Below are 12,273 nucleotides of genomic sequence, written 5' to 3'. Positions count from 1 at the left end.
CAGGAGGTGGCAACATGTATACTTCTTCACAAAGGTCACCATTCAAGAAGGCGTTTTTGACATCTAACTGAAATAGAGGCCAATCATATTGAGCAGCAAGAGAAAGAATTACCCTGACAGAGTTCAGCTTTGCAACTGGTGCGAAAGTTTCCAAGTAATCTACCCCATATGTTTGGGTAAATCCCTTGGCAACAAGTCTGGCTTTATATCTAATCACTTCACCCTTTGAGTTATACTTGATAGCATAGACCCATTTAGAACCAACCAAGTTCTTCCCCTTCGGGGGATCAACTAATTCCCAAGTACCATTTCTGTTAAGAGCCTCCATTTCGTCGTTCATTGCTTCCTGCCACCTTGAATCCCTTACATACCTCATAATAGGGAGAAGGTATAGCATGATTTGATAACTGTGAAACAAATGCATGATATGAAGGAGACAAACGAGAATATGAAACGTAGTTGGAGATAGGATGTTGAGTACATGACCTGACACCTTTTCTAACAGCAACCGGAAGGTTCAGCTCATTCATATTTAGAGGTGCGGTTGACTCAACTGATGAGGATAACTGCTTCACAGGATCAGGAGCCAGAGCATCCGATTCAACTAGCCGATCAATAGTAGGTTCTTGCTTGCGTCTTTGTCGTTTGTAAGTAATAATATCTGGTGAAGACTGTGCTCCCAGTGACGGAGCATCTTTTCCCAGTGGTGGGGCATCTTTTCTATTTTCTATGACATCCAGTGGAATAGGAGAAGAAATCACTTGAGGAACCACTTGAGGTACAAAGGAAGAGGTAATATTCTCCCCCTGAGGATGAGACTGAGGAGAATAATAGGACTCAGACTCAAAAAAAGTAACATCCTTCAAAATATATCTCGTCCTAGTAATAGGATCAAAGCACTTGTAGCCTTTCTGGCAAGTAGAATATCCTATAAAAACTCCTCGTATAGAACGAGGATCAAGTTTAGAGGACTTGGGACCAAGAACATGAATAAAACAAAGAGAACCAAAAACCCGAGGTGTAAGGGAGAACAACTCTACACCAGGATGAAGAATAGTGAGAGGACACCGGTTCCCGAGACCTTTAGATGGCAATCGATTGATGAGATAAGCGGCTGCAAGAACAGCATCAGCCCAGAAATATTTGGGTAAGTGACGTTGAAATAAAAGTGCACGGGCTGTTTCAAGAATATGACGATTCTTTCTCTCGGCCACTCCATTTTGTTGTGGTGTGTAGGGACAGGATGACTCATGAAGAATTCCCAAATCCTCAAGAAAAGTATTTAGAGACTGGGCAAAGTACTCACGGGCATTGTCAGAACGAAGAACCTTCACCTTTGAGTTAAATTGGGTTTCAACCATTCTACAAAAATTTTGAATAAGACGAGGAACTTCGTCCCTGGTTTTCATCAAATAAAGCCATGTACAGTGGGTGTAGTCATCAATAAAGGAGAGAAAATATCGATAGCCATCCAAAGAAGGCACAGGAGAGGGCCCCCACACATCCGAATGAACAAGATCAAATGGAGATAAACTCTTTTTTAAAGACTCAGAAAAATGTGTTCTACAATGTTTGGACAACTGACAGATTTCACATTGAAATGACTGAAGAGAAACAGAAAAGAAAAGACTAGGAAATAAAATTTTCAAAGACTGAAAAGACAAATGTCCCAACCGAGAATGTCACAAAAGAATTTCTTGATGCTTAGTTTCTAAACACTTGGCCGCAGATTTCAGAGCAGATGTTGTTTCAAGCTGATAATAATAGAGACCCCCTACTTTACGGCCAGTCCCAATCGTCTGCTTGGTCTCGAGATCCTGGAAGACACAATGATCAGGGAAAAAGGTTACGGAGCAGTGTAGTTGTTTAGTAATGCTACTAACAGAAAGTAAATTAATAGAGACGGAAGGAACATGAAGTGCAGAGGATAGGAAAAAATGATCTGTAAGTTTTATGGAACCTTTGCCAGCAACAGTGGCTTTGGTTCCATCTGCAATGATCACTTTCTCCTGCCCAGAGGATAAAGAGTAAGAAATAAAGGAGTTAGCGGCATTTGTCATGTGATCCGTAGCTCCTGAATCAATGACCCAGGGGCTGTAAAAGCTGGGACCAATAACACTTAATCCCAGACCACGAATACCTGTGTGCGCCTGAGAGGGAGTAGAGTCTGCAGGAGTAGAGGCCGAAGATGAAGCCTAAAGCTGAGAGAGAAGATGCTGGAGATTAACAATATCAGTAGAAGACAGTCCAGTGGTAGAAGGCACAGAGGAACCGATAGGCTCTTTATTTTCTATCTTTTGGACAGCAATATTACTACTATTAGGAGCCTTCTTAGCGTTGTGCTTAAATTTTTCAGGTTTCTTTTCTGGATATTTTTCCCAACAAAAATCTGAATCATGATTAGTCCTCTTGCAGTGCCGACAAAATCTGTCCCCTTGTCTTTTAGTTCCCCCAGGTCGGAACTTGTTTGCAGAACCAATAAAGACAGAGGTCTTCCCGATCGGAGGGCCTACAGCGGAAATCCCCTTGTTGTTCATGGTCCTTTTTCTACCTTCTTCACTTAGAATTTTGTAGTAAACCTGTTCTAGAGAGGGAGTAGGATCAAGACCAAGGATTTGCCCTTTTAAATTTTCGAACTCTGCAGTAAGGCCATCTAAAAATTTAATAATTCTGTCTTTTTCCAGAAGCTTTAAATATCTCTGAAGATCATCCGTGGAACTCCAATTTTCCATCCGGTAGTAGTCAAACTCATCCCACAGCCCCTTCAGAGTAGCAAAATAATTGGTGACGGACATAGAACCTTGTTCAAGTTTGAAAATTTGACTGCTGATCTGATAGGTACGCAGCATATCATGTCGACGTCCATACATTTGCTCTAGTGTCTTCCACATGTCGTACGTCGTTTTGTTATGAAGAATGACTTGTTTGATACCAGAATTAACAGAGTTAAGCATCCAAGTCATTAATTGAATATTGTCACGCCGCCAAGTGCGAAAGCTAGGATCCTTCTCATCTGGTTTTACTTTAGTGCCATGAAGAATATCAAGTTTATCATGGCCTTCGACATAAAGTTCAACAGCAACTGCCCATGATGCATAATTTGTTTCAGACAATTTTTCTGATACGATCTGAAGACCGGATCCTCCAGTGCCTGTCATTGTGAAAACTGGTTGTACCTGTCCTGAAGAAGACATAGGGTTCACAGAAATCCCAGAGGATTCACTAGCGTTGTCCGCCATTAAGATCACAAAAAAAAATATGTTTCTTTTTCTGGAAGGGCGGCGGCAGCAGACTAGGCTGAAGAGAAGAGGAAAGGGGAAGTGCAGTTGATCGAGCCCTTAACGCGGTAGAGAGAAAGCAGCAGCAGCCAAGAGCGACAAGGAAAGGGGAAGTGCAGGAGGCAGAGAACTCTGGAACAGGAGGCAGCTTCTTGTGCTTTCTGTCCGACACTACTGGAGGCTACTGCTGGAGGCTACTGCTGGTGGCTCTGGCCGATGGCAGCGTCCGCGGCGTTGGGTGGACGGGAGGCGTCTGCGGCGTGCGCGAGCAGAGACGGCGTCCGCGGCGTGCGCGAGAAGAGAGAGCGTGCGCGAGCAGAGAGGGCGTCCGAGTGCGCGAGCAGAGAGGGCGCAGCTTGTGGTCGGCAGCAGGAAACCAAGGAAACCAGAGGCCAAACGCGCGAGCGATGAAGAAAAAGCTTGGTCGGCGCTAGGGCAGAGAGGAAGAAGATGCACCAGGCGGCGGCGGTTAGGGTTAGGGATCAGAAATCTGCTCTGATACCATGTTGTAATAAAGAGATTTTTTAAATCATTCCTATTTCAGGAGAAATACATCGTTTATATAACCACACAACCCTAAGCAGCATCAACTTATTTACAAAAGATAAAAAGACTTATCTACCCTTGTTTCTCACAACAGGATCGATAACTCTTGGAACCTCCAAAAAAGATGGTTAGCTTATAGAGTTTTTGATGAATCACATAATGCTCATAATATCGCACAATTATTATGTTTAATTTTAGAAGAATACGGCTTAACTCATAAAATATTTTCAATATCATTAGATAATGCTAGTTCCAATATCGTTTGTATAGATGATCTAAAATTTGTTTGTCAACCTATTATTGGCGGTTTATTTTTTCATATTCGTTGTGTATGTCATGTTTTAAATTTATGTGTTCAAGATGGTTTAAAATTTTTAGAAAGTTATATTAACCCAATTAGAATTGCAATTTCTTATTTATGGTCTCATCCATCTATAATGAAATAATGAGGTAGGTTTTGTAAAACTAATGGAATGAGACCTAAAAAATTTCCACGTGATGTATCCACGTTGGAATTCAACATACCAATTATTACAAGATTCATTTGAATATAAAGAATTATTATGTTCATTTTTTACACAAAATACTAATACTAATATATATTTATTTTCACAACAATGGAATATTTGTAGTAGTGTTTGTGAAATTTTAAAAGTATTTAATGATGCAACTGAACAACTTTCCGGTGTTTATTATCCCACTGCTCAATTAGTTTTAGAAATTTTTTCTAATATAGTATTAGTTTTAAATGAACATATTAATAATAAATCTTTATCTCCTTACATCTTAGCTATGAAAACTAAATGGAAAAAATATTTTTATTTTATTCATGAAATTTATTTAATTGCATTTGCTTTAGATCCTAAATTTAAATTAGGAGTTTTACAAGAAATGTTAACTTTATATTACGACGCTTTAATTCCAATTAAAGATTCTTCTTCTCCTGATCCAGTTAAAATTATGTATAATGTTAGAATTTATTTATATAATATTTATAATCAATATTATGCAAAATTTGGAACACAAATTAATATTTCTGAAATACAACAAACTACTAGTAGTAATTTAAAACTTACAAAAGCACAACTTTTATTAAAAGAACGGACAAAACGCCCACAAGGATCCTCAAGTTTTACACAGGAACTTGAGAATTATTTTACGACTTCTTTTGATTTTAATGAAGCAGATAGCGAAAATTTCGATATCTTAAAGTAGTGGTCACAGAAGGCTCAAAGTTTTCCTGTCCTTTCTGTGATTGCCAAAGAAATTTTAACTTGTCCAGTATCAACTGTTGCTGTGGAGCAGACGCTCAGTGCCAACGGCAACATATTAGATGAACGACAATCAACTTTGTCTCCCGACTCATTGGAAGCCCAAGCATTACTGGACAATTGGACCAGAGCGGAGAAAAGAATCCAAGGAATGCAACTTTTAGATGACGAAGTTGAAAATTTTGATATTGAAGGAATGAATACGACAGGAATGAGAAATGGAAGCGAGTGAAAATGTAAAAGAATAAAAATATAAAAGAACTACGTGGGCTTTGATTCCCCTAAGGGGATACGTAGGCAACTTAAATAAGTGCAACCTTTTTTTTTCAATAAATTTTAATTTGCAATTTATAATTTGTAATTTTTAATGTTTAATTTATAATTTATAATTTATAATTTTTTTAACATAATAATTTTGAACCGTGGTGAACCGTGATGAATCGTGAACTGAACTGTGAACCAGCGGTTTCGAACCATGAACCGTAACCGTCTTGGCGGTTAAGATTAACGGTCGACTTGCTTGGAACCGTTGAACCGACGGTTCCGAACCATGGTCAGGTCTAACGAGCGTATTCGCCTTTTGTCATCTTGGGTAGCCACCATTTCCATATCCTTGCCAAATAGTTATCATGTGAAAACAAGTTGTTAAATTCAGTCCTTTTTTTTTCAGTTTTGTGTCGACAATATATTGAGAATTAAAGAAGTGAAATGCTGAGTGGAAACTTAATTAATCACAGCGGCTATATTTGTGCAGTCTCATAATTCCATCAACTTTAAATTTTTAGCTCCCGAATCTAGTGAATATTAGTTTTTTTTATTACATTATCCTTATTTTCTGACTATATGCCTGGTGTTCTCCCAAAAGAAGGTTGGCAAAATTACAAAAATCAGATTGGCACAACTAAACAAAACAAATGGTCGACACTCAGCCTTTTGTGCACTTTAAGGCTAGATTCATCTTTAAAAGGGTTGCATTGTGGTATATAGAATCTTTTTCTTTTGCAGGAGATTTTATACGCTGGAGAGCGAGCAAAGCAACATGTGGACTTATCGGACAGTGGAGGGAGGGAGCCTAGGTGAACTGGTGGATGAGGTATGACTCCATCTTCAAGTTTTTCTCCTATATCCAATCCTATTTCATAACTTCCATTTAATGTTTAAAGATTTCCTAGATAGTTTAGCATTGGATGCTGTATTCTATTTACACTTTAATTATTACCTGCAGCTTTGCTTCAGGTTTTTGTTTTCTCCTTTTTAAGTGTGCTGATAAAAAAAAAAGATGTCTGAGCACTTTCTCCCCTTTTGTTTTATGCAATAAATCTGCAGTTGGACACTTAAATATTGTCGAATTTGTTGATTAATGTAGAATTGTATCCCTTCTTCCAAGGTTTTTTATTGGAAACTGCAGTCATTCAAAAACAAGGGGAAGAGGACAAGGTATTCTATTTTCTTTTTGAATCACATTGTTACATTTCATATCTTTTTTCTTGATGCATTGACTAATGCCAACCTCTAGCTTCACAGTTCATTACCCATGTGGATTTTTAGTTATTTTAAAAAGTTATTTTCACTTGTTGAAATGTTATGTACTAAGGCAAATTGAATGGATGTCTTTCCATTTAACAATCTTATTTTCTTCGTCTCTGCTTTATATTTAAAGATTACGGCCAATTACTTTACTACCCTACCTCAGGATTATATATGAATGCGGCAATCGAATCAAACTTATAGGAATGCTTGTTTACTTAAGAGAAAACCTAAAATAGTCGTAATGATTACTCAAAAAATCTAATATTCTATGTCATTAGGTTTGAACTGGTGGAATAATCCAAGGCGGGTGACTAGAAGCAGTATCTTGCAGAATAGTATATATTTTTTAAACATTTTCTTAAATTTAAATAAAAAATAACATCAATTCAGTAAACACATATTACGATGTCTATTTGAATTAATAGATATTTGCGATCCCTTTACAATTTTAATATGCATGTAGACATTTTATTATGAGAAAAGTTAGTAAAAATTTAGAAGACTGGGATGAATTTCAGATTTAATAAGTTTGATGCGAAATTCTTAGTTTGTCCTTTTTCTTGCATGCTTTACTATTAAGTTAGATTCCAGTGGATGCTTACGGATATCCAATTCATTTAGTTGGGGTATAGATTCTAGTTTCAAGCTTATGGCATGAGTATAATTAGAGGAATGAATACTTATGATCACTCTTTGTTAATTAATTTGATCAAAATTGTAGCTGAACCCAACAGCTGAAAAGATGCCTTTGGTGACAAGGATCCTCTCAAGGTGGCTGGCTTGGACTTTGGAGTGATTCCAGGTGTGCATCTAAATGTTCATAATCCTCAAATTGTAACTATATTTATTAAAGGCGCATTTCTCCCTTTCTTGATTAAAATGTGATGATAAAAAGGACTCGACCTTAAGTCTTTATTGTTCTTTTGAAACCAAATATCCTCTGCATAAAATCTTAGATTATGCAAAATCCATCAGAGATAGAGTTTTACAATATTCACTAGGAACCTAAAATTCAGGCCAAATTTACAGTTATGTTGTAAGATTTAGATATTATGAAGCAATTTGGTAAAATGTAATACAGAGATAAATGCAGATGGTGAATAATACTAAATACTACACCCTGACAGTTGGGTCAGAGACATACAGTCGCAGGAGACGACGACCATGAACGCGAAAGTTCAATGCAGCTTGGAAATTGAGATCGAGCTACTCTTCTATCTCTAGCTCTCACAGAAATTTCCTTTCCTACTCCCAGTTTCTCTTCTCCTGCCACTGCTCCTCTCTCTCTCTCTCTCTCTCTGAATCTGTGCCATCTAATAATACTTAATTGCTTCTCTTACACCGCGTGCATGCATTGCCTCTCCTGTGTGTGTGTGTTGGGATGTGAACCTCTTCCTACTGTGAGACAGATGATTCCTCTCTATAATACTTTGTTTTTTTTAAGCATTCAAGCATTCACTTACATCCAAGAACTGTGCTGGACCAAGCTGTTTTCACGCTCTGCTCTCTCTCCCAGTCACCTGTTTATCTCGATGACGAGGGGAAAATATGACTTTGTTTACCTGGATTAAAGAAAGGTTTACCATTGTTTACCTGGGTTGAAAAAGAAAACTAGGAGGAAGGAACTCCTAAGCTTCTGGGTAGGTACTGGTTTCGAAGTCCAATCTTGTCCGTTCATTGAGCAGGCACAGCTGGCTTGTGTAATACTGGAGAAATTCCTCCATCTGATTCATTTTAAGAAATGCAAGCTCTGGCAAGGTCGACCAGGGATTGTTGGCAAGGGCTCAGAGTCCTTGTTATTGTCTCAAGCATGGTTGAGAGTGGCGACGAGCAAGGTGATTGATGAGGTTTTAGAGATTGTCAATGACAGCTCAGAGAGGTCGACAAGATTTAGAGAGGTCGACAAGGGCTCAAGGAACATCAACCATGGTGAAGGTGCAAGCTATAGGCTAAGAGATTTAGAGGATGAGAATTCTTATTATGTCATATGAATAATTTTTGTACATTATCTAAAAAATAATTTTTTATAAATGGATCAATTCATTCATTTTGACTTATTTATATATTCAAACTAGATCACATGACTAATATCACAACTAAAGGCTAGGATGAAAATATGAATATATTTTCTATCCAATTTTTCCTTCTTCCTCCTCCCTTCTCTCCTTTCACCTCACCCTGGAAGGAAAACATATAGACAATATCACTTTTCTTGGTACTTGGCTTAATAAGACCCTACCAAGTTAGAATAAGTAAACAATTTCATTTCCACGTGAAGAAGGCTCCTTTTGCTGCCTCAATATTACAATTTTCATTTCTTTTCTTTTCAAAAGCTACCATATAGAAAAAGAAGACTCTGGATGGAAACGTCATGCATGAAAGACTGCTACTGCTGTGCAATTAAATGCCTAGTTTTAGTGCTTTTTCCTCTTTCATATTTTAATTCTTGAATTGTCTTTTGCTTTCTTCCTTCTTTTGTTTTCTTTTTATTGTTTTCATGCTGGACTTATGTGGATGAATTAAAGATAAGAGACGAGCTTCCCAACCTTTTGCCAGTTGCCATCCTTCAATGTCTTCCTTTTGTGCTGCTTATTTTCACCGCATTAACTAAAACAGTGAAAAAGAGTGAGTGAGTGAGTGAGAGAGAGAGAGAGAGAGAGATATGAGACGAGTAACAAGACGCCAAGAGTTAATATTTAGAGCATAACGGAGGAAACTCAATATTTGAAAACTAGGGAGGGAAGCTAGCAAGAACGCTCTCGCCTTCACAAAAAGCAACCTTTTTTGTTGATTAATTTCTTTTATTCATGGAAGGAGTGGAACCTGGCGGAATCGCCGTAGATATAGTCGGAGGAACGGAAGCGAAGCAGTACTCTGCATCTTCTACTTCTTCTCCGTCTCCGCCTCCGTCGCCGCCACCGGCATTTCCCTCGGTAGCAATCGCAGGAGCTCATGGTATGGCGGCGGCGCCGGAGTCAGCAGGCCTGGCCACGGGAATGATGGCAGGTGCCAGCGACCTTTTCCGGGGGAAAAAGCGAGGGAGGCCGAGGAAGTACGGGCCCGACGGCATGGCTCTGGCACTGACGTCACCCAGCTCCGGCCCCCCTTTCTCCTCGGGCGGCAAACAAAGTAAAGGCCGGCCGCCAGGGTCGGGCAAGAACCAGCTCCTCGCTGCTCTTGGTAATGATGGATTCCCGTTACTGTCTGCACCACCATCTCTTCCTTCTTTATCTCACTGTTTTGAGTCACGATGCAAATTAAATTATTTGCATGAAAATATATACTACAGAAGTAATTTATAACTTCGATTTGTTTGATCTCTATGTAGGAGAGTGGTTCGCGCACTCAGCTGGTGGAAATTTTACACCCCATGTAGTCACCATTTCTGCAGGGGAGGTGAAATATTTCGAACAAAACTTAGATTTTTTTCTTCTTCTTTTGTTGTTGTTTTAATGTTTTCCTTATTTTCTTTTTGGATATGGATGATTTGATGGGGCATTTGATGAAGGATGTTGCTGCAAGAATACTTTCCTTCTCGCAAAAGGGACCGCAATCTATCTGCATACTATCTGCCAATGGAGCCATCTCCAATGTCACCTTAAGGCAGCCTGGTTCTTCCGGTGGCACCTTGACTTACGAGGTGATTGAGCTGAACACCATTCAATCATTTACTGTGTTTGTTTCTTTTATTAAATGTTCACCATTTTGCATATAATCTGGCATTGTGTTCTGGTCAGAAAGTATCCTTGATGAACTATGTTTAGGAATTAAGGATTATTATCTTTGAGTTGATGGTCTCGTTGGTTCAAAAATGAGAGCACATCATTCACTTGATGGTTAGGCAGAGTTTTGCCAACCACTCTGGAATAACATTTTTGGCATACATGTTGGACAATTAGTATCGAACGAATTCTGATGATACTGTCTGTCGATCACATACTTGTTTATTGAAATTTTCTCATTTTTCTCTCCGTCTAATTTTGCTCATGATGATAAGCAGGGCCGGTTTGAGATTCTATCCCTGTCTGGATCCTTCACACTTACTGAAAACGGAGGCATTCGGAGTCGAACTGGCGGGATCAGTGTGTCGCTTGCAGGTCCTGATGGTCGAGTTATTGGTGGAGGGATTGCTGGAACATTGCTTGCAGCTAGTCCAATTCAAGTACTGCAAATTGCCTTGTTAAGCTTTGGTTTCACCACGAACACTACCTTAACTTGTTAATCTTTTCCATTATCAGGTGGTGGTTGGAAGCTTCACTCCAAACACTTTCAAAGACCCAAAACCAAAACCCACACCACAACCACCTCCTGAAGCATTGCCCGTAACCGCCGGTCCACTCACAGCCGCAAGGCCTATTTCACAGGCAAACCCCCAAGTCGACTGCGAGACGCCCACCTCAACATTACCCGTCCAACCCCAAGTCGGAAGCATGGATAACCCCACTCCAAATCCTACTCTTCATGCTGCAAGTTGGCATGGACTGCAGTCATCGGAACACAAGGCTTCTCCAGATATAAACATATGCTTGCATGGAGAGTATTGACACTGATGTAATTCTCTTGGCACCTTAACACTACCAAGTTAATCCAATATCTTCAGTAATGATTCTGCTAGAAATGCATTAGGTTAGGGATTAGTTTAGGAGTTTTCTTGTCGATTGAATAGTGATAAACTGATGGATCCATCTAGATTATGTTATCAAGCTTCTCTAAATATTTGTTGAACATGTTTAACCTCATTTATTAAATAGTTTGCTATCTGTACTCTTAAATCTAGCTTCTCTAAATTCATTATGATTTTATCATCGATCTATCAAATAAAATATATATTATTTTATGCACCCATATTATATATATTTATAGGATCAATAATCAAAATATACATACAAATTCCAAACCATTAATAGAATATATGAAAAATTGATTGCCAAAACTTTATATTCTAAAACTAGCCAATCCTGAACAAACCGTGGTAATGAAGAACAGAGTTAACATCCAATAGATTGGAATTTAATAAGCTTAACAGAAGATTAGGCAGTGCCAAACTATCTCGTGTACACATTTATGCCTGCACTTGTTTAGTTGTTTAGACTACTTGAGATACCTGCTCTCTAAATCACAAACTGGTCATGTATCAAGAAAACTTTTACGTTAGTCATAAACATACACGTTAAACAACTTCTTTTAATAATGTCATACTGAAGCAAGTTGGCTAATTTTAAGATTAATTAGCAAGTTTGACTAGTTTTATTGATTTTTAGGTGGTGAAGTGAAGTGTTAGCATAATTATTTTCAGTTTCTAGGCGACCATGACAGCATATAACAGGCCAAAATGGCTAAAAACTTGATGAATGACTTTTTTCTAGAGGAATAGTGAGATGAAGAAGACATTGTGTGTATATTTTAATTTGCAGCACATAATTATAATGAGCTATGCTGGTTTGGCACATGTGCATCATGAAAGCAATGTGACAATGGTTGAGATTCGTCAGATTAATGGTTTTTCTTTATCATAAAACAATATTTCAGAAGGTAGAAGATGAGAAGATGAACATGAGCAAGCAGGTAATACACACTAAAGAATATTGAACTACCGGAGATTAGGGCAATGACGATGTGGAGATAAGGATATCCTCCAACCTGCAATT

General features: G+C 38.5%; 1 protein-coding gene across 2 annotated transcripts; it reads left to right on the top strand.

Annotated features, from left to right (window-relative positions):
• Window positions 1-7,346: 7,346 nt before the first annotated feature.
• LOC121981633 (AT-hook motif nuclear-localized protein 1-like) lies at window positions 7,347-11,397 on the top strand. Of its 2 annotated transcripts, XM_042534243.1 has the most exons (6): window positions 7,347-7,427; window positions 9,440-9,805; window positions 9,954-10,021; window positions 10,134-10,265; window positions 10,626-10,787; window positions 10,864-11,397. In XM_042534243.1, the coding sequence occupies exons 2-6, from the start codon at window positions 9,583-9,585 to the stop codon at window positions 11,167-11,169; spliced, it is 891 nt and encodes a 296-aa protein (XP_042390177.1). In that variant the 5' UTR covers window positions 7,347-7,427; window positions 9,440-9,582; the 3' UTR covers window positions 11,170-11,397. The 2 variants fall into 2 exon arrangements, with proteins under 2 accessions (XP_042390177.1, XP_042390176.1); XM_042534242.1 differs by lacking the exon at window positions 7,347-7,427 and having other exon boundaries at window positions 9,230-9,805.
• Window positions 11,398-12,273: the final 876 nt, after the last annotated feature.

This window comes from Zingiber officinale, chromosome 5A (genome assembly GCF_018446385.1).
Source record: "Zingiber officinale cultivar Zhangliang chromosome 5A, Zo_v1.1, whole genome shotgun sequence".
Taxonomy (NCBI): Eukaryota; Viridiplantae; Streptophyta; class Magnoliopsida; order Zingiberales; family Zingiberaceae; genus Zingiber; species Zingiber officinale.
Note: the sequence above shows the minus strand (reverse complement) of the source record. Positions and strands in the feature narration are given on the sequence as shown.

Excerpts from the sequence above, each read along its gene's own strand:
- LOC121981633 (XM_042534242.1), top strand. The coding sequence starts at position 9,433 with ATGGAAGGAGTGGAACCTGGCGGAATCGCCGTAGATATAGTCGGAGGA. Across the intron at positions 10,022-10,133 it reads TCACCATTTCTGCAGGGGAG|GATGTTGCTGCAAGAATACT; the intron begins GTGAAATATTTC and ends CATTTGATGAAG. Across the intron at positions 10,266-10,625 it reads GTGGCACCTTGACTTACGAG|GGCCGGTTTGAGATTCTATC; the intron begins GTGATTGAGCTG and ends GATGATAAGCAG.